General features: G+C 32.6%; 1 protein-coding gene and 1 long non-coding RNA gene across 3 annotated transcripts in view; one reads left to right on the forward strand and one right to left on the reverse strand.

Annotated features, from left to right (window-relative positions):
* The first annotated feature begins 1,572 nt into the window (after positions 1-1,572).
* The window catches only part of LOC117116191 (PDZ domain-containing RING finger protein 4-like), a 58,963-nt gene continuing 37,891 nt past the window's right edge, over positions 1,573-22,644 (forward strand). The window contains exons 1-3 of the mRNA XM_033260191.1: positions 1,573-1,963; positions 19,694-19,938; positions 20,532-20,667. Coding sequence (XP_033116082.1) covers positions 1,934-1,963; positions 19,694-19,938; positions 20,532-20,667 — 411 coding nt within the window. The 5' untranslated portion in view covers positions 1,573-1,933. The remainder of the gene's footprint in view (positions 1,964-19,693; positions 19,939-20,531; positions 20,668-22,644) is intronic.
* Positions 10,714-16,934, reverse strand: LOC117116192. Of its 2 annotated transcripts, none has more exons than XR_004446697.1 (3): positions 16,573-16,934; positions 15,280-15,394; positions 10,714-11,006 (listed from the first exon to the last, which is right to left on the reverse strand). It is a non-coding gene; the product is annotated as an uncharacterized LOC117116192 (long non-coding RNA). The 2 variants fall into 2 exon arrangements; XR_004446698.1 differs by lacking the exon at positions 10,714-11,006 and adding an exon at positions 12,703-13,322.

Raw genomic sequence — 22,644 nt, forward strand, 5'->3', positions numbered from 1 at the left:
GAATGAGATGCAGATTTTTGAATATTTAACTGGGGGAAAAAGGTGTAAAAATGGGCGGTTACGCCCCCCCTCTTTTCCCCCCGTTTTTAAATATTCAAAAATCTGTATCTCGTTCACCGTTCCCCAGTTTTTTATCAAACAACTTTTTTTCTGTCTTAGAAAAAGCATTGCTACAACATATCAAACATTTTTTTTCCTCCGAAGTCTGACTTTAAACCTTTGCTATCCTTCTTAAACATGGGCAATGCCAAAAAAATTTGGTTAGACTAAAAAGATAATATTTAGTTGATATCTATGATTATTTAATTTAGAAGTGACCTTGGTTTAAAACGAAAATAACTGGTTTTAATGCAGAAATCAATACAGTAATGAACTATGCATATTCTAGTAAATATGTAGTGCTTTAAAATATGGTGACCATTTATTAGTATTTTTAAGAATCTGTTCATGGAAGGCATATGGAGATTAGATTTCTATCTCTGTATGCTCTCCGCACCCCCCATATGTTTCCTGACTTCGTGTATCTGCTGATAACTATTCCATTTTTTTTTTCACTTGTTTATTGATTTGATTGCTTTTGTTTATTCAATTCAGTTTAGAGTATTACAGCACAGTACAGTGATGTTTTCCACATTAGTTGATTTATAAACCCAGGATATTAATATCTGCTTTGATTTAAATATTATTAAACAAAAAAAAATCTTAGTTGTGAAGTAAATTATATTGTGTATCATGGCATTAGTTTTCCCAAATTACAAAAAAAAAAAAAGGGAAAAAAACGGGTCTCTACAGTTGTACAGTAGGAGCATGTTCATTCATGGGAGAAAGTAAATATGTTCATTGTCATTTTACAAGTTTTGCCTCTTGGTTTGTCAGAGTACCAGTGCTAAAATGGGTTAACAATAATACTGTAGTTGTATACATAGAGATCAATATGTTTAGCCTAGTACAATGTTTACCTTGCCCTGAGTCCTGTTCCAGTCCTTTGATGCCTTGCGCCATTTGTTTCGCCTATAGCCTGACCTTTAGTGCACCCTTTTGTTTATTTAACTCCAGATATTCAGCTTAAATCCTATAATGTTATTGTCTTAGTTGATTAAGACATATTTTAAAGTCTATTTTAAGCAGGTGTCTTAGGGTTTATCCACGTTTCAAAGGCACAGGGTGAGTGGTTGAAAGGGGATAACATTGGCGCGTGGTTAGGCTGTGTCCTATGGTAATGAAGCGGAACGCTTTATTTGTTACTATTACTTATTTGTCAGGCTATGTGGCTATTGTTTCTCCTTTATTCGCTGGAATCTGTCGGCTGTGTTTGTAGTTCAAAGTGATAGGCTAATTACCACTACACATCTGGAAAATTAGTCCCACAATAGGTGTTACCGTTAGCCAATAGATTACCTCCTATTAACATCCCTCAGGATAGTTCACACCTGCCCATAATATGGAGCAGTCCACAGGAGATCTGCTCATCTGATTGGCTGCATGGCCTGGATCCAAGTTGAGGGAATTTGCATAATCTTCCCAGGGTGCATTGAATGAAATATATTGGCTGGTGACCAACTCTTCAGAGTAATGTTGATATTGGTTAAGGAAAGGCTTGTTGTTAAGACAGCAGAGAGTGTAGTATAACCACTTGTTATGTTGTATTCATCATGGTGAAATTATCATTGTTGCAGTGACATTGACCACAATTTGGCTTTTGCTCCAGGCAAGAAGGGAAATGATTAGATGTTCAAGCTTACTATAAACACACTATTAACTTCTCATGGTCAAGTGTGATAATAGATTTTGTTGCTCAGCAAGTTCAAACACCGGTTGAAAGTCTGAAGATTATATTTTTTTTCACAGTGTACTATCTCTTTTTTTGATAAATACTATTTATACAGACGTAAATGAAGTAACCGTGCAAGGGATAAACAAAAACCGATTCAAAATGGATGCCATGGATTTTATTATTCTCAATGTGAGTTTAAAAAAAAAATTATTATTAATCAATTTGGAAAATATTGTATTGTAATATTTTGCTGTTATATTGGAATAGGTTTTAATACATATATTAGTTAAGAGTATAGGCCTACTGTAATCATAGAATTTGACATTTGTAGAAAATAACTGGACTACATGAGGAAATTGTTTAAATTAAATTACATCTGAATTTTGTGATTCAGGTAATAGATGAGTTAATTATTCATCGTCACTGTTATCATCATTATATACAAGTGACATCATCTGACACCTTTATTAGTAATGATCATTGATCATCATGAACAGAACATCATCATCATCGTCATCATCATGTTTTACCAAGTCTCAGTTACCATCAACGTGTAAATTAACTAGTAGTAGTAGTTTACTCTAGGTCTCTACTGTTATTGATCAACTATTGTAAACAGACCTGAGTTTATATTGTGTTATGCCAACAGTGTTTACACACACAAAAGGGAGTCTGGTATTAATAGTTAGCCTACAATGTCATTCTGTGCAGTATGCTGGCATAGGCTACATTATTGTAGTTTTTCACTATGAAATTAACATATTTAATGGTGGTGGAATGTACAGCACAGGCCTATTTAAAATTTCCAGGGTATTAATGCACAGTTTATTTAATGTATACAACACGATAATATGAACACCGGTAATTCTTGTTGACAGCACGGCTGTTTTGACAGACTGTAATATCTTTTTGCATATTTCTACATGTAGACAATGTACGATTATTTTTTATGGACGGCAGTCAAAGGCATTGATCACGTCGGAACGAAGCCATAATTTTGTTCTGTTATGAAAAATGATACTCACCAAAATAAATTGCTTCCTGTTAGACTCTTGCTATGATGTATTATAATATATTTGTTATACAAGTAATATTTCATATCAGATATTTGTCAGATATTGTCATAATTTTGATTTATTTAACATATTTATAATTTCAGTTAATATGATAGGTAAAGAACGAGACATGTTTCAATGATGTCAGTATTAAAAATTTCAGGAAAATTTTATAAATACAGTATTTAATATTAGTTAATGCTAGGTATTAAGTATTACTAAATATATAACGTGTATTTTCCATTATTGAATTATATAAACTATGTTTACCACATACTGAATTAGCAATCGTAAGCCATTAATTCAGACGTATGTTTTTTTAGTCTTTAATTAACCCTCAACCTTTACCATGAAGTAAGCTGTCATGATTTCTCAGCTATGTCATTTCATCGGCAAAAAAAACCTATTTGGTAAATTATATTACCATGACAACAATTCTCATATCATCCGTCAAGGGACCAATCTATCTCTTAAAAAAAATTACAAGGGAATCCATTACCTGAAGATTTTTTTGTTTATGAAAATTATGTTGTCCTCATAAGATAATTTAACAAGGCATAAACAAGTTGATTTGAGCATGTACGGTTGCGTATATTGGATTGAATTCTCGTCCGTCATTACTCAAGCGCACTAACATCGCTCGTTATTTACTTGCACAAGGATTTATGGTTACGAGGTAATTGGTTATGATATTTCATAAGATCGTGGAGTAAGCATCCTTATGATGCTTCTAAGGGATAATGATGTTGTAATGTACTTGGAATTACTTTACAGGAAGGTCATCGTCTTCGCCCAATCAACTTCACTCAAACAAACAAGCTTATTATTTCTGCACTGTTGATTTTTTTGTTTCAAGAAATTGAAAACTCTTATAAATTTTCCTCTGATTGGCGTGAAACAAACAGTCTGTTTCAAATCATGAAAACATGATAATATCAAAATAAAAAGTTTGCCCTAAAAACTTTTTGAAGAAAAATTTATTGTAACCTAAATGATGTTTCTTTCAAATGTGGTACAAGTTCAATAGATTTATAATGCAGCCAATAAATTTTGATTGGAGTAAACGTTAAAAGTTTGTTGAATATGCCCATTATTCTTCCAAACCAGAGGTGCGTAGAAGTAATCAGAGAGCACGTACGCATTGTCTTCTTACACGCTCGACGGCCAAGTAATTTACACCCTCGCAGTCAATTTATTTAAGATAAAACACAGTTTACCAAATGTTTTCTGTTGGATGAGTAAGGTGCATGTTCTGCCATCCCACAATGGGTGTTTACTTGATTCCTGTATCCTCAACCGAATTACGAAAGTCAAAAATGCGCATAAAGTACCAAACCCATAATAGCCTATAATTTAAGTAGCATTTTAGATGTCTGTCCTACTGGAAAATTGAAGGACAGTTTAGCCATTGTAATCTATTAAAATGGGAAACCGAAATATGAGGAAGTGTGTGAAGGTATTTTTGGAACTGAGAGTGTAAATTAAGGAACTGCTCACACATTTTAACCAATTAGAATGTCTACTTGTATTAATTAAAAATTTAAAGTTACTTTATGCTATAAGAAATAATATAATTAATAGTTGATTATTAAATTAACTGTCTATAATAACAGGTCAGAAATTCTTCACTTTATTTTTTTTACTTTAGTGATAATTATGATAATTCATTGAATGTCCACTAAGGGGAAGCTTTGTTTGGTGATGGTGATATATTTGTTTGTTTTCAATTTAAAGTTTTTATTTCTACTAATTACATATTATTCTTAGAGTTGTTAGGTGCCATTCACAAGCAGCATTTTCGCAAGTCTATGAACAGACTTGCTCTTTGGGTGGGACTGTACTTCCTCCTATCTGAAGGTGTACATAAAAAAAATTGTTGATTTTGCAAAACCAATCACCATTTTTTCACCATTACTTAGTTACACAAATATGTAAATTATATCCACGCTGCATTATAATTGGTCATAAAAATCAATTTTTTGAATATTGGATGTTATTTTTAATCAACATTTTCATGCTTATGTAAAAGTGTAGAAATTTGTGTTCCCCCTCCCCCTAGCATACTGTTTGTAAACTTGTAAAAATGTGAATGACCCCTTAATAGCTCTGTGGTATTATACTAAATACAGTGTTTACTTTGAAAATAGAGAAAGTGATAGATCAGGAATGATCTTCACCCAGAAGGCATTATTGTTAAATTGTTTTATATTTATATCATAAATCATTTGCTCTGTGTATTATTTTGAGCATAAAGGGAACAAGGGAACCCAATAAATCTTGACACTTAAGGCATCTTGAAGATCAGATCACTTCACATAAAATTTTAGTATAAAATTTAAGCTACATTTGTTTCATAAAAAATAAAATGTCTTTGTTCAGGGGTAAGAAAGGTTTAATATCTATCGTCAAACTCTGATGTGATGCGGGTACCCATTTTTCCGAGTATAATAAATCCAAATCCACATCTAGATCTGTTTTTTTTTTGTTTTTTTTTCAAAATCATAGAATATTTGTCTGTATTTACATACAGTTGATAATATTCCGCAATTCACTGCATCCTTCAAAGTAGACTGCCACATGCAGTTAAATTAACGTGTGGATCACAATGTATTGTGTCTCTATTAGTGGTGCCGTGTTCATTAAATCTGTGTAACATATCTAATGAATTACTCAGTGGGGTGGTCAACAAACCAACAACGATTAATTTTAAGCATAAAAAACAACCAAGGCCAACTTTACAACAAGTGAAATAGTTAGGCCTACCTTTTAGTGATCAATACAGTTGAAATGTCATAATTACCCAGGAACTTGCATCATACAGTATTTTGTATTCCTAGTGATGCACTGTTGAGAAAAGGTGGGGGAGCTGATGATGGATTATGGATTTACTTGCCCAGGACTAGTAGATACGGTTTCCCAAAACTAGTAAATGGTAGTGTCCAAGTCTAGTGGATGATATTGCCCTGGACTAGTAAATGATGTTCTTTTTCTTGGTAATGCATCTTTTGAGCAGATGATAAATTACAAGTTTACTTGCCCAGGGCTAGTACTGTAGATGCTATCACCCAGCCACTTATTAGATGATATTTCTCAGGATTAGTAAATGCTGGTCCCTAGAGTTCATAGCTTTTGGTAATACATCTCAAGGCAAGGACTACATGAATGCTAATGCCAGAATTAGTAAATGTTTGTTACCTTAGACTGAATAATACATTCAAAACTATTTAAATTAATTTTACCTTCATTAGAAAACATAATGCTTTGTCAAATTCTTTTGAATATAGGAATGATTTAATAATCTACTTCACTTTTAATTCATGTGCTAGTCAATTGATTGAATCTGCTCTAAGCCTAATATTCCATTGTATATATAGAATATAATTAGCAAATATCTATTGTGCTAAATTGTCTAAATGACCCTGAATCTTTTTTTGAAGCACTTACAATTCTGAAGCAGTTTTGTATTGACTCATTCAGAACTCCTATGATTAACTACCTATCGATTATTTAAAGATTTAATATTATTTTGTGGTTTAATGTACTTTTTTTGTCATATTGAAAAGATTGGTAACTGTTTATGGATTAGCATTTAAGATGCAGATTGATTTATCTTTAATTCTTCCTCTGAAATCAATTAGAATGGAAAGATTTAATACATGACAATATTTATTGACTTTTATTTTTGCATAAAATATGGTTCAATGATTGTGAATTATCTTTTAACCAGGTTAGTATTCATACAACATGTGGCTTTGGCTGGTAACCTGTTGCATGATATCTTGAATCTTGCAAATATGTGTTTTCTGGAAATTATATTAATTGAATTGGCTATGGATTATTTGATAGGTAATAAGGTAGGTAATATAGATAGGTATAATAGGATAGATTTATAATAGGATATGTATAATAATAATAAAAGTAATATTTATTTGACATTACACTTCTATATTAGTGGCAGCACACAAGAAAGTGGCGCAGTCAATCTTAGGTGATTAATGAAGAAGAAAAACAACTTAAAGCTAAACAAATGTAAGAACTTACTAAAGAAAAATACAATTTTGATACGTATCTGTACCTTGGCAGGAAAATGGAACACAACCTAGGGAGGGTAGAACCTTCCCCAGAGAGTAAAGAGGTTCTTCAGGACTGTTGCATGGTGTGACAAAAAAAAAAAAAAAACCATTTTGTATGATTTTAAATCCAGTGAACAGAAATCTGAAGCTTTTGAGATGTGCTGTAAAAATGTAATAAAAATTTATGAGTAAACTTAGATAATTTTTATGAATCTTATGTATATTATAAATGTTCTTTTTCTAATCAGTTTGTAGTAATCATTTTCCAGTGAAAAGCTGACATGACCCATGTATGCCATGAGTGATGTTCAATTGGCTTCATTAACTACACAGTTAGTCAAAATACTCATCGATTTCTGGTTAGTCACCATTCTGTTTGTCATAGCCCATTTGACGTCTAAAGCAACAGATCAACTTGGGCAGTGTTAATAGGTCTGGAGGCAATAAGTTCGCTTTGCTCGCAGTATATCAATTATGCTGTGATATTTGTGTGGCACATAGAAAAGGTCAGGACGCGAATGTGACGTTCACAGTCATTGATGGATCATCATTCGCTTGAAGACATTATTGGTAAAGTTTTTATGATTGATAAAAGTTTGTCGATGCTTGCCTGGGATTTTAGCTGTGGTGCATTAAGTTTAAATAGAAAGGTATTACTTAATGCTGATTAATCAAATTGTGTGAGTGTTTATAGACAAGGGAAGCTGGTGGATTGGAAGTGGGACAAGGAATCAAGAGATGATAAAATAAATCATTATTTGTCCTCATTCAACTTGGAAATTGGGAATTTAGGCTGGGTCACTGGGGTGCAGCGCTGTCCGACAGATACATACGAATCCAAACATGCATCTTAACCCTCCTTAACTTTCAATGTGAGGGTTATTTTTTATTATATATTATTATTCAGACTCGAAATAAAATCCGATACTAAGAATATGCAAAGGTCTTCAGCAGGAACAATACATCTCGTCCGAGTGCCTATAGATCATATTGCAAAAGGAGAGAAAGGCTAGAATAAAGCTGGACAAGGAAAGATTTGGAATAGGGTATAATTTAGAACCCTATTAATCGGATGCCTTCTGACCCAACAAAACTGTAATAAGGGGGTTCGCTGAATAGGGGTAATAAGATATATTTTTCTAATTTCGCAGAGGAGGTGTTCCATTGTATTTTAAAAAAATATATACTTGGAATGGGACTTTATTTTTGATAATTTTTGCAGTTAAAATTAATGACCACTGCGGTGAAAATGAATTTATATTTTAAGCTTTCTTGCTGTACTCAGCTCCACTACTAGTTAACACAGTATCCTTTGAACAACAATTTTATGACCAGATATTGATATTGATCTGAAGTTATCTTTAGATTGCTTCTGGAAAATAACTTGTATTCAAAATCAATAACTACAGTAAAATGTTACATGAGATATGTGGTCAAATGGTTATCGGCTACTTTACAGATACAATGTCAATGGTTCACAAATTCTCTAATATATTTAAATGTCATTGAAATGTTAAAACATAATATTTACAGTTTCAATTACCATATGACCTTTTAGAATTGAAATAAAAACCTAATTAGGCCGGTTGTTTATAATATATTCTCTATGTACTTAATTTATTACCCGCAGAATTTTGTTTGTGGTAAATTTGACAGGGATCTGGAATGAAATTTTTTAAGCTAATCGCATTTCTGATGATAGATTTCCTGCCATAAAATTCTTGTATTAAAGTATTACCTAATGAAAATTCATAGTAGTATATCCGTGGGCACTAATAATTGTTTAATGAATAGACTTAAATAGTATACATAAATGTATTTCCGAGTTACACAATATATTATGGATTTGAGGATTTATGTGGGTATTACTCCGTACAGTATTTCCATAACGTTTTCAGTCATTAGAGTTTCTATAGGATTTTGTTTGACATGGCAGTTAATGGTGTATCACATGGTTATACGCACATATCCACATATCTCCCTGGGATTTAATATCGTAGGTGTCATAGATGCGATTACTGCTATTCAATGTTAAAAATTGATGTAACACCACCCTCCTTTGGGGTCTAGGCCAGGAAATCTGACTTCCGATGCGGATCTGGCTAAATGTCGCAAATGTATAACCAGATTTTAGGTACCCTGACTATTGCAACCTTAATACCAAGCGACATCTTTCAAATACCTGATAATTGCCATTTTACCCTCCATAATTCAACAGGACAGACACGTAATTCTTCGTCCTAAACATCTTAATTCATCCATTTTTATCTGGCATCAGCTAATCTTCATTTCAATCTTCTCAAATAGTATATCTGACTTGTGTGTCTATTCCTAGTACATTCTCTCAAATGTCATACAGTCGAATGCTTATTTAAGGCCTAATTACCCCAGCTGTAACAGTAGATTGGTATTCTGTTTTCGGAGTTTGATTCTAGCCTACGAGAAAAGGTCAGCCTGCTAGAAAACAGCTCTAGCTCTAGGCAGTCTGACAACAGAAATAAGTACACACTAATAGCTCAATTTTGGACTGGTTTTTGACAAATGCAGCTCTGACCCCTGTTGGATTATGTTGATAATTACAGACATTTTAAAGAGTAGTACTTTGTGAAACCCTTGATATGGGTCACAATCTGTCCAACACATGCACTGATGACATGCTGTGTTGTTTCTAATGGCTTGCAGTTAACATCAGAATGTTGAACACTAGAATGATTTGATAAAGAGCGATTCCAGGTTTAGTGTGGTAACTTCTGCAGCTGTTAATTCAGTATACCACAAGAGTTCTATGTTGTGGTTATGTTAAAAACTGATAATAATAGTTTGTGAGGAGAGGATACGTAAACACAAGACGGTTATGTGTGGGTTTTACCTCACACCACCCAAATAGACATACCATAACATAAGTATACCACCAAGGGGTATTTTCTGTGTTTTATAATAGAGGAAAACCTTCCAGACATAAATTAACCATGGCAAGTTTCATTCCAACTTTTTAAATTAAGTTTAACTGAAAAGTAGATAGATTAGTGTTTAAGTAGTGTTTGCAATAATCAGGACCCGTCCTAGTTGCTGTTGGAAAATAATATTTAATTGTTTTTTCGAAAATAGTTTGCAGCTGTTCGCTGGTACTAGGATGATAATGTAACAAAGCTGTTAATGTTGAGAGTCAAAAACACGAGAAATGCATACTGTGTGTGAGAATGATTTACTGGACGTTCATCCGCCCTGTGTGCCAGTATATAGTAGATATTATTTACACGCTTACGCATGCCATATTGTAGTCATTATTACCATTAGTAACCATGGATTTGCATGCCTTATGATCGCAATACTGCTTCAATTTTGCCACGAGAGCAGTCGTTTGATTATTAGCTGGCGTTGGTACAGGCATGTGTAGTGATGTGTTGGTTCAAAGATGGTGTTATTGGTTGTATATTTGAGTGTTTTAAATTTATACTCAATTTTTATGAAGCCAAAATATTTATTCTTCATGGACAGATGACACAGTTAAGATTTTAGTATCATCACCTTTGGTTTGCTTCTGAATTTCTTACATTTCTAAGTTAAATGTCTACCATGTATTAGGTATCCTTTATGATTTGTGCTTATATATCCATGTATAAATTTTCCCACTTAATTCAAGACTGGTAATTATTTCTTGAGGTTGAAGTATGATTCTATTCTGTTATGCGCATTTCTTTTGCAGATATAACATACTCTGACCCCACATTGCACACCTCAAAACAACACCAAACAAAAGTAAACTTACAAGAGAAAGCAGTTACACCGAAAAAAACAATATGTGGGTGGGGCTGATCAGAATCCAAATATATTCCAAAAGAAGAAATTACAGACATTTGTTAATCTTAGTAACTAATTAATGTTTTAGATCTGCATGACTAACAGATGAAATCATTAAAAACAATAAATTATTCTTATAAATATATAACTTAATGATTTTTGCATATAATTATTGCTGTAAACATCATCATCTTCTTCTGTTTGTAATCATCATCATCATCATCGTAATCATCATTGTGATCTTTTTTTTCAGCCATGTTCCATGAATCCAAATAATTGATCTTCCATCTTATGTTAGTTGACCTAAAATAATGAGGTAAAGAAAATTGGAGAATAACATGTTGGATTAATAAATGCATACCGGTAGATTAGACTCGTATCTACGGAGCGTTCACGGTTAAATTATAACTCTTTATGGCTCTATAATCGGAAGTTCTAGTTTTTACAAGAAGCATTAAAGCTAACATTTCCAGATCTATTATAATAGTTATAGCTCCATCAGTCATTCGATGTATTATACTTTAATAGGGATAAAAAAACATTCTTTAGAGTGGAGTAATAGAGTGGTAAGCATTAACATCCTATAGCTACCATTAAATGTAGGGCAGTTGTATATATCTTTCATCTGTATTTTCTGCATTTGATAGTGGTGCTCGGTTTTTTGAGCATCTAACAAAATAATAATAAATAAGTAATACAACATATCATGGTTCTGTTTTCTTCAGTGGTGTTACACATGTCTTTACATTTGATCCAAGGCTTGCTTTTTGCATTTAAATGATTTTGTTCATATTGTAGTTGACTTTTTTCCTTTGCAAAGCTCAATTTGAAAACAGCCAGGCCTGCATATCATTTGTCACGCACGTAATTACGTGTCCTACACACACCGGTTGCCTTGCACGCAGCGTTTGGTGATTCACATCCCATTAATCACATGTTGGTTTTTTCCCTATAATCCATGCTCGACTCCTTTCTGGAATCGTTACCTATAGTAACCGGTTTTCATACGTGCTCGTCGTTTGGTAATAACTCATTAGTGATGGTAAATCAGGTTGACAGCGATGTTTGCATGCTCGTGTGTCGACTTATGATGGATGGCAAGCTATGTGTACTCAGTATGTACACGGTTGCCCTTATTCAAATGATATGATGGGGACTCGCATGCAAATACGTGTACACACATCAGCAGAGTAGGCCAACCTTGACATGTATATGTTTATTCTGGGTGGTTAAGATATTTATTTATAAAACTTGCTCAGGGTGGTTTATGGTAAAATAGAGACATATTATTATAAACATGAATTTTGTAGACATACACAATATTGACGTTTTCAGTTACACGAATATCTATAATCTTCTATATCTTTCTAGATTTTTTTTCTGTTTGCAAAACAACCATAAGAATGCATTGCAGATAGAATGAATCTGATTTTTACCATGCTTGCAATGCATCATGAACAAATAATGTGGACTATAGTTTTAAAATACTTTATTACATTTTGAGTAGAACTGAATTTTGTAGTGATTACTAAATAATGGTATATATGGTGTAACAAGTAGACCAGATCTAATGTGTTCTGTTTTCGCTGACGATTACATCATTATTTTCTGCTTTTAAAATGTTTTTGTAGATAAGAACTGAACCACTTTAGAAATCAGTACTATGTATTGAAAGTGTATATTCAGTATAAAGAAAGAATAAATAAATAAAATAAAAAATGTTATTAAATTGTAATTTATGTAAATTGTATACTGAATGAAATATTTAAAATCATTTTAGAATCTTTATCTTTGCTAATCGCTTTTGAACAGTATTAATGTATATATACCGGTGCTATATAAATGCATTTGATGGATCCCTACTTTGCCTTCCCAAAATCATCCCAAAAATTCTGAAGTCTAAACCCCTACACTCTTGCCACAAGGTTTTTATGCTCAACTCAATATTGATGCATACTCACCCTACTAGAACACCTTCAGTCTTTAGTCATTTCTTGCCTTATTTATTGGCCTATTCTCAGTCTCGTTTATAACATGAACTTTGATCCTTCTTATTATTTCTGCATTTAGTAAGAAAGCTCCTTAATTATTTACATCATTGACTTTGCATTCATTATATGCATCCATGTAATTGTTGTGGAAACATAATTACCGGTAAGTAAAATTGATCATGCTAAGTGAATGTTAAGCCCTTAATGCCTCACAAAACACAATTCACCTTCCTTATTAGGCCTTTAAAAATTAAACAAGTGTTAGAAACATGCAGAATGCATGTCGTCGAGAAATTATTCTTGAATGAGTCTGTCTCATATTTTGATCTTCTAATTTTGTTAATTTAACTGAAGAGCTTTTTTTAATTGACAATGAGGTTCAAGAACCTAGTTCATACATGTTGAAACAAGGCATCGTAATTGAGTCAACGAAAGGGTTCCGAAGTTTAAGCCGCGCTTATTGGGATTGAGTGCGAAAATGTTATTACTGGCAACTGAGAAATACATGGTGTCCCTCTGGGGAATTTCCGACATCACCTGCTTCCTGGCAGCATTACCTACTAAGTTCATCAGTCAATTCTGTACTCTTGCTACATCATGTGAACCCATTTTGACACTTTACGAGCACCTGTGAGGGAAACAGACCTCTCGTTTAGACCTGATGACGTGGAAGAGTAAACAGGATATGGCTGTTGCTAAATTGTAAATGCTACCGTCATTAATAACTATATCAGTTAATGGCGATAAGCAATGTAGAAATTGAATAGTATGTAAATCGCCAATTACTCCAATAAGCTTCCGTCTACTTTTTAAAGGTGTGTGGAATTTATCTTTATCTAGAATTAATCCTGTGAATTCTTTACCTGCTGTCAGCACTTAGTTAAGTGCTCAACTTCCTGTCTCAGATGTTTGGGTTCAATTCTTACAAATGGAAGTTCTAAAAATCCATTCCCATGAGGCTTTGTGGTTCCTGTTTTCTGTTATCAAATTCCAATCTTTATTATTGAAATTAAAATACAGTCTCCAATAAGAGACCACTTTTGGGGCTGGGGTTTCCATGGTTCTAACAGCTTTATGACATTTGTCAATTTTGTCCCACAGATAAGTAGTCTTTAATTGTGGCAAAGGCAAGCCAAACCAGTCAGTCCTCGCAAAAATCAATTTTCATTTAATAATAATTATCGGGGTTAATCATTAAAATGCAGCTGCTTAAAGAACAATATTTGAGAAATTAGCCTTCAAAGTTTACCATTTTGGGCATTTCTCATTCAGAAACCATCGCCAGATAGTTAAAAATTGTTGTTTTAACATTGAAAATGGGGAAAATAACCACATAGTATGATGTATAAATATATAAATGTTAGTTTAATGCAATAAAATAAATTTCAAAAATCTTGACATTTCAGCATGTTTTGGCCATTATCTCTGAAACATGATTTGCAAAGAGTGACTGGTTTAGCTTGTCTAGTTTTTGCCACAATTGGAGGGGTCTTATATTAGAGCAATACCTAATAATAGTAATACAAATATAAATGATAATAAAAAAGAAAAACAGAATTCTTTTTTCCTAGGAGGAAATTTCTGTTTTAGGTCTACGTTGAAATATCCTGTAAAAAGGCGAACATGTAATATAATCTTTTATTAACTCTTAGTATTATATCATATAATCAATAACTATTAAATAATTTCATCTGGTTTTTAATAATGATCAATAATTTCTGTTTCATGTATGCGTTAATGTCAGTATTGTGTCTACTGGTATGGATCTAGTATTTATCTACCCATTTTACACTACCTATTTATCAGAACTGATGAACCTTTGTAGAGTCTTAAGGGATTTCCTGGGCTTAGGATCTCATTTAGTGATTGGATTTTAGGACATATTTAGTAATCTTCCTCTGATAAAGTTTCTATGGTAACCAAATTGTAATTAAAATGTTGATTAAAGAGTTAATTCAATTTGAATTCATTTAAAATGAATTTTGTATGCATATTTATTCATGCTATTGTATATTGTATAATCTTATTTTCAAATTTATGTTTTCTTCTGTCACTGAGAATGTATTAAAATCAGTTCAATTTGAAATGTAATTCCTCACTAATGGAATCTTTTTTCTGTATGGGAACTCCAGAAAATTTCTAATTCCCAAACTAAACTGCACATTTTAAATAATCTTTTCTATTCTAAACCTGAGAATGCAGATAGTGCATTGAAAAGATTGTCAGTCATTACTAATTTAGATGTTTCTTATTCCTCAGCTACTATTAAAATTAGGATTGTTTGAACAGCATGGCAACTTTGTTTTATTGATCAAATTATTACAATAATGTATCCAAGATGCTAATAAAATTCAATTAAATTTTCTATAGAAAAATCTAAAATGATTAATCACTAACATCATCAATGACTGAATTTTACTTGATATCTGATATAACTCAGAAATTTATCCTTGATTATGGTCGTAGTTCAACTCTTCAAAAGAAAATGAGGATGAAAACAGTTTGTTTGATTAGTAAAAAATGTTTGAAGGCATGAGATGGGATCATTGAGACCTTGATGGAAGTAAATTTATTATCGCCATTACCTGATTCGATTGATTGACAATATTTAAAACTGCTGACTAATTTTCATCCAGGTGATATGAGGTGTTTACTTGCGACATCTTATTAAGCGATGTTTCCCACAAATTGATTCCTAGGCTGGGGAATTAAAATAAGAGAATAGGATTGCTGTAGTCATCTTGCAAATTTTAAATTGTATTACTGTGCTACAAGTAACATTGTCAAACATAACCAACTACTAACTCCAAATGTATTACATTCTGCTAGTATATTTAATGAAATGATACCCTGGTTTCCAGTATCTGTAAAGAGAAGAAAATGTATTTTGTGTTTAATATTCCCTCACCCTATTTTTTACTCAATTTGTGCATCTCTGGGAAATTGTGGACTCGCTTGAAATCTCATTACGCGAGGCCGATCCTGACGTCCATTGGATTGAGCTGACAGGCAAAAATGTTCATGCCAATAACGCGTGCTGAAGCATTCGGCGGGCTTAATTACAGAATGTCAGTATTTATAAACATCTTCATTAGATCCAGAATTGATGTGGGAAGTATTTGTGCATCGGATTTCGTACATCATTAGTAGTAAGTGTGCAGAGTCATGAGAGAGGTCTTGTGTCCAGTCGCAAAGGTATAATGATGAATCTGGCATAGGTTAAGAATGTTCACATGAACCAATGAAATACAAACCTGATCAGCAAGAACTATAATAAATATAAAATGACCATCCATATGTTAGGAAATGAACAGTAATCTAGTTAAATGCTATCTAGAGTAATCCATCTTCAGAAAAAACTATAGAAACATTGCCCAGATCTAATTAGATTCTTGAGTATGTTTGTTCAGATAAATGACTTCAGAAATCCATAGACTTGGTTGAAGTTTGCTCAGATAAAATATTCAAACAAATTGATTGATCAAACAGATAACTAAGTTTCAAAATGGGTTAACTCAAATGAAATAATCAGCCTATGAATGATTTGGTAGTTCAGAGAAAGTGAGCAGATTTATTGTAAAACATAAGAATACTGCTCATAATTTGGTTTGACACTAATTGCTCAGATGATATCAAACTATTTACCTGATTGCTTAAGAATTTGTGAATTTTGAGTACAATTGCTTAGATACTGTTCCCACAACTCCATAAAAAATCACTTTTGAATCGTAGCCAGAATTACCTGGATTACATAATAAATGGAATCCAACACTATTGATTTTTTTCAAAACTAACCCTGTTGCCTTCAGGAACTACACAGTTGTATTTGAGTGAAGTTTAAAAGAACATTATAAGTTAATAAATGGTCCTTTATTTACCAGTTGTTGATTCAGCCTCCCCGAACCAGCCTTTAGGAACGGAAACTATAACCAAACTATTGTAATTCTCAAGAAAGTAAGAAATCACAGAAGCTATAAACTACACAGTTGTATTTGAGTGAAGTTTAAAAGAACATTATAAGTTAATAAATAGTCCTTTATTTACCAGTTGTTGATTCAGCCTCCCCGAACCAGCCTTTAGGAACGGAAACTATAACCAAACTATTGTAATTCTCAAGAAAGTAAGAAATCACAGAAGTTATATAGTGAATAGGAATCTGAGTCAGGCGTTTAGATAAGCTTGTAATGGAAGATAAACCAAATTTAGAGAGTGTCCTTTTCCGGCTTTTGTTAAGAAGACACTTTTCATTCTTTGCTGATTTAGGCTACCAAACTGAAGGTTATTTAAATGGTTATTTACTTTAAAGCTTTCATCACAATGTGACCGCACTGTGAATCAATAGATCTAAATCAGTTGATATTCTTTCGTTTGCCTAACAATATTTCAAATAATACCGCAGTTTGTTGAACGCCGCTTATATCTAGAAATCTGATAGCCTTGCGGCACTAGAAACCGTTAGGTAATGCTTTTATAGATTTCACCCAGGCCTATTGTAATATACTATTACTCAGGCACTAAAATGGTGATAATGACCCAGGAAGAAGTGTTTCAGAATTGTATGAGAATTTTTCCCAAGGCTTTTTCATGCCCAGTATAGTGTAAGGGACATTATTTTAAAGTGTTATTCTTTATCAAGCTTGACTAATTCGCCAGTGTCGGCTGAGCATGGTGAACTGCCTTCACCGATTGGTGGCCTTTGTTTAAGGTGCTGGTTATGTCGGGGCCACCGACCTCTAGCAATAGTATTTGCTTTTGTGGGTTTATTTTCGATGCCTGTTGAATCTGTTCTTGGTGACTCACTACTCTGGACTTTCCCTTAAAATAAATAGTTGTATCTGATTTCTATCCTTTGATTCTGTGAGGTTTTACCGCCTGTCTAGTCATAAGTTGTATTGTGTCTTGTCCTTTCATTCACCTTAAGTAAACAAGCCTGGCTTTTACCTGCTAAATAAAAGGATTAAAGATTAACAACATCAATGAAGTTGTTAAAGGAAATTCTTCTAAATTAAAATTTATATGATTGTGAAACTTGAATTTGATAGAATGTGTGTTTTATTGAAAACTCTTTTGGTGTTTGGTGTAATATAATGCCAAATGTTAACAATAAAAGCAGAAGAAATCCCTCTGTTAGGACATCCCGATTAAAGGGAATACCTCTTTGATTAAGGAGACACTTTTTTGACCCTGAATTAAGATTCTTTGAACACTATTATGCCCAATCCCGATCTTTTAACACTATGCCCAATCCCTATTCAGGGGACAATTCCATATTCAGTGGACATACATATTCAGATGACATCCATATTCAGGGGACATTCCTATTAAGGGGACACTTGTTTTGGTCCTGAAGGTGCCCCCTTAGTTGGGGTTCTCCTGTATAATATCATTTTAAATTTCATCTGGCAGTTGTTAACAGAATCTGTGTAAATCAATTGGCTATCTTTGACAGATCATACAAAACCCTGATCTGTAGTGTTTATAGTATAACTGTCCGTTAATGCATGCAAACAGATGCAGTAGCGATAACCGATGTAAACAGAGATACCAGATGCTAATGTCAACATAATTGTTTTCTCATAATTGGGTAAATTAGAAGACCTTCTTTGTACACATATATTTTATTTTAATTTGTATTTTGTTGGCTGTATTGATTTATTTTATGGAATTGGTAATATATCTGTAATTTTACGTGATTTCCCGTGAATACACCATCGTGTAAACATGTGCCCCTGATACAGAAAATAGGGTTCAATAAATAATGGATTGATTAAAACAGTGAGAACAGATGGATTAGGTTGTTCTTCTGCTCATATATTTGGACAGATCTGGAGAGTGTATCCAGCCAAAACACTGTTGAGAGCTGGACATCATCAACATATGAAACCTGAAAGAGGTTGAAATAAGCACATATGGGATTCCAAATTCTAGAGTAGCATGTACACATACATGATTGCCTAAATACAAGTTTGGTACATATTCATTTTGCCTTCATACTGACTGATGGTGGTAGTGATCTTCAGCATTTTGGTACATTTTAGGATATGAACATAAATTTTAACGTAATCGTAGAAGCAATATGTTACACTTAGTCTGCCTTTATTTAGTATTGCTTATCTATGATATTGTATTTATTTTTTCACATCTGTATATATTTAATGCAAATAGTAAAGCAAGTGTTTTCAGTGGCTTTCAATTTGGTATGCAAAATCCAGCTGTACCATTTTTATGTCGGTGTTTTATAACATTGAAGCTTGTCTTTCATATGTCAGTAAATATTCTGAATGTGTAGTTCTTCTCTGAAATATTCAGTGTGACTGATCAATACCAGGAATTAGTAGGTGAAGGGTCACTAGTAATATTAATATGTGTGAGGATTCTTGGGTATTTATATTACACAAGAGGCCTTTTCACATTCTTCTAATGATCGCATTATTATGTGAGCTACTTTGAGTATTAAATGAGTAAATCTCTGAAAGCTCCTGTCACTTTTTGCCCCTGATGAATGAATATAAATATGTAATTGATATAATTATGAAATTTAATGGCCAACTATGGGAAAATCAGTCGATGCAAATGAGATCAATCAACATGTGATGGATTTAACAACAAAACGTATAATTTATTGTCAATTTGATGCCATATATTGCAAGATGATAGAAAGAAATATTAGGTATTACCATGGCAACAGATTGTCATGGTGAATTAAGACAAGGTGATTAAGCTTCTCAAGGGAATGAATGGAAAAATGTGATGGTTGAAACAATGCAGTAATCGATGATGATGTATGGGAAGAAAATAATGCAAATTTGAAATGATGATATATATAAGTAATATTGAAATTTACATACGGGAGATAAAAATTTGAAATAATGCTATATATAAATAATATTCAAATTTACATTCGGGAGATTCAAATTTATTTATTTCATGTAATATTCTATACTTACTACTAGTATTTCCACACAAAATTAAATATTTATGTTATTTGACCTTTTTCAGGTCAACGGACAAGATTTAACAAAGTCGTCACATGAAGAGGCCGTGGAGGCTTTTAAGAACGCTTCTGAGCCAATCGTTGTCCAGGTACTTAGACGCACATCAAGGGCAAAGGGTAAGGATGACAAGGAACCACTTCACTGCAATGCGGGCACGCAGACGGATTTACAGAGCGAGGATTTACTCTGGAGAGTCCTTCAACGATGTCCCACGCCTCCTCCAGCCCCTTCGGATGTGTCCTTAGAAGGGTAAGATATTGCGTTATCATTATTTTTCCAATTATTTAATATTTGAGGGGTAATAAATAAATATTCGTATTACGGTTTTTATATAGAAATACACAAGATAAATTAGTATTAACAATTTAAAAATACTTTTCATAACAATTATTCTCTTTTAGGAAACATGGAAAATGTTTCTGTTCAAGAAATTCTTAATGAATAATATATAAATGGGTGTGTGTAAGCCAAGAATTTTGTCCTAATGCTATTTTGGGTTGGGGCTTTTGCTTAGGAAAACTACAACCAATCATATGCCACCAAAATATGCCCTTCCCCTTATTTAAGGAATTCTGCGACATTCTATAACTATAAAAAAGCTCTTAAAAACCAATTTAACCCTCTAGCTAAGTCACACACTCATATTTTTCCTTTTCTTTTTTTTTTTATCGTTTTTTTTTTTCTATTTATTTTTTGTTGCATCTTGTATCATACCCCTTATGTATCATATGTTTCATAGCTTTGTATATTGATATTAAAATATGAATAAATATTACTATTATTTTAACTGAAATTAATTATTGATGATTAACAATCTCACTTTTTTTTATTCTTTCACCCAGATTATGTGACCTCCCCTCTCCTGAACCTTTGACCTCTTTTGATGGAGAGCTGATGAACGATCTGTATGCTATGGACAACCTTGATATGCCCATTATTGATGATAGTATAGAAAAGACATTTGAGATGGAATATGAGGTAAAGGCCTGTCACTGCCCTTCCTTGGACATTTACCCTCCAGCTAAATGCTCTCTCTGAAGCATGTTGGTTTCAGCTGGGGGTCTGTGGTTTCAGTTTATTGATGGCTGGACAGAACACAGATTCAAGAAATGCTTAGTGAAGATTTTGAATTAATTTATATATATATATACATATACATACATACATACACACATACATATTGAACCAAAATATTATGTAAAATTTAAAATATAAGAATTAAATTGTTTACTGGCATATTTCAGTAAGTTATTTATTACCTTTCATCTAAAAAATGAGAAAGTGAAAACAAATTTATTGTCAATTAACAGATGTTTAAATAATACTGTACCTTTCCTTATGTACCCTTACATTTTTGCCAGCAAATTTTAGGAATTTTGTAGTAAAATTTCTGTAAATTATTAAAAACTGATTTCTGTTTTCAATCTGACTTATTAAAATTTGATACACTGTAACATGGTTCCTTTAAATTCTTATTTCAAGGATTTATTTTTTTAAAGAATTTTTCCTAATTTTTTTTTGGTGTTATATAGTATATATTAATGTGTTTAATCAAATGTATTTAATGGTAAAATCTAATTTATGTAATAAATTTTGTACCATATTTTGGATGTACTGAGAACATTGATATAAATTAATTTTGTTTTAATATACTGTAAATAAAATTAATGTGTAAAACCACATTATTCAAAATTCACACTCACTGTTAACTCACTAAGTATTTTCTGTTATCATGCTGATTTCTGTAATAAAATTAGTGGATATGTCATATATAACTTGGAATTGGATATGAAATGGTAAGCTATAACAGAAGGCTAGAATTGTTTAATATGCAAGTCCTGTGTTGATTCATTCTGTAATGTTGATTTAGTATTGAATTTAGTTTAATCCTCCTGCACGTCTTGTAGTACAGGTTGTCATTAAAGACCTAAATATTGATTTGTATATATACAGCTAGCGTTCTTTTAACAGTCGAAAATAGTCTAGGGTTGTAAGCTTACAGTAGTTGATGTTATTCTAAACTGGGGCAGTGCTACTGAAAAGGTTCATCTTGTTCCAAGCCATGCCAGTTTAACTCGGGCAACTTTATGTGTTATGGAAGCCCATCATACTCGGATCCCGCATTAGCAACTGTTTCACTAAAAAGCGCATAATTGCTTCAAAGAGAGTTGATTATTTAGAAAAACATTGACTTAACACGGATGTTAATGTGATTTAAGTGTAACTCAACACGACTTTTACGTTGTTGTAAGGAATAGAGAATTAGAACGGGATGCCAATTATGAGCGAATTACGTCCCTAGATTGTCACAATCGAAATGCGTCAGCAAAGGCCTTATTAACACTCATATATTTCAACATAATGGTCGGTAGTTTCAATCAGCAAATTCAATTTTGGTGATGGAGTATCGAAAACAAGTTTATGGTGACTATTCTTAATCTAATATTGCATGCATACCGTCAGTTCATTGATCACTTGCAGTAACTGAATACTGACAAGACATTACAATAGGAAAATTCAATGGCAAAATGCAATCATTGCATTTGTATTCAAAACAGCATTTGTTTTTGTTAACTTGTACATTTTGAATGTTCAGTTCTCCATGATCGTCCAGATGTTTGTGTTATTGCAAAGAAGGATTAAAATGTTCAATGGAATTTTAACAATTTAGAAGAATCAGATAAATTGGGGTACAATTATGGAGCAGAAAGGATATTTTGAATTTAATTCTTTTTTTTTTCATCATCAAAGTACAAATAAAAGTTTAAAATGTTCAAAAGAAGATAAAAGATGAAAAGATCCTTTATGAAATTCTAATGAGCTTAAGTGAAGACCTAGCTTCCAAAAAACTTCTCTCTGCAACTTTAAGTCACAGCTTAAGACCTATTTGTTTTCCGGTGGCTATTCACATGTGTTGAGCCTCTAATCTTGTTTAGAGTTTGCTCCATGTATATA

This window comes from Anneissia japonica, unplaced genomic scaffold (genome assembly GCF_011630105.1).
Source record: "Anneissia japonica isolate Jap-2015-1 unplaced genomic scaffold, ASM1163010v1 scaffold287729_len363858_cov192, whole genome shotgun sequence".
Taxonomy (NCBI): Eukaryota; Metazoa; Echinodermata; class Crinoidea; order Comatulida; family Comatulidae; genus Anneissia; species Anneissia japonica.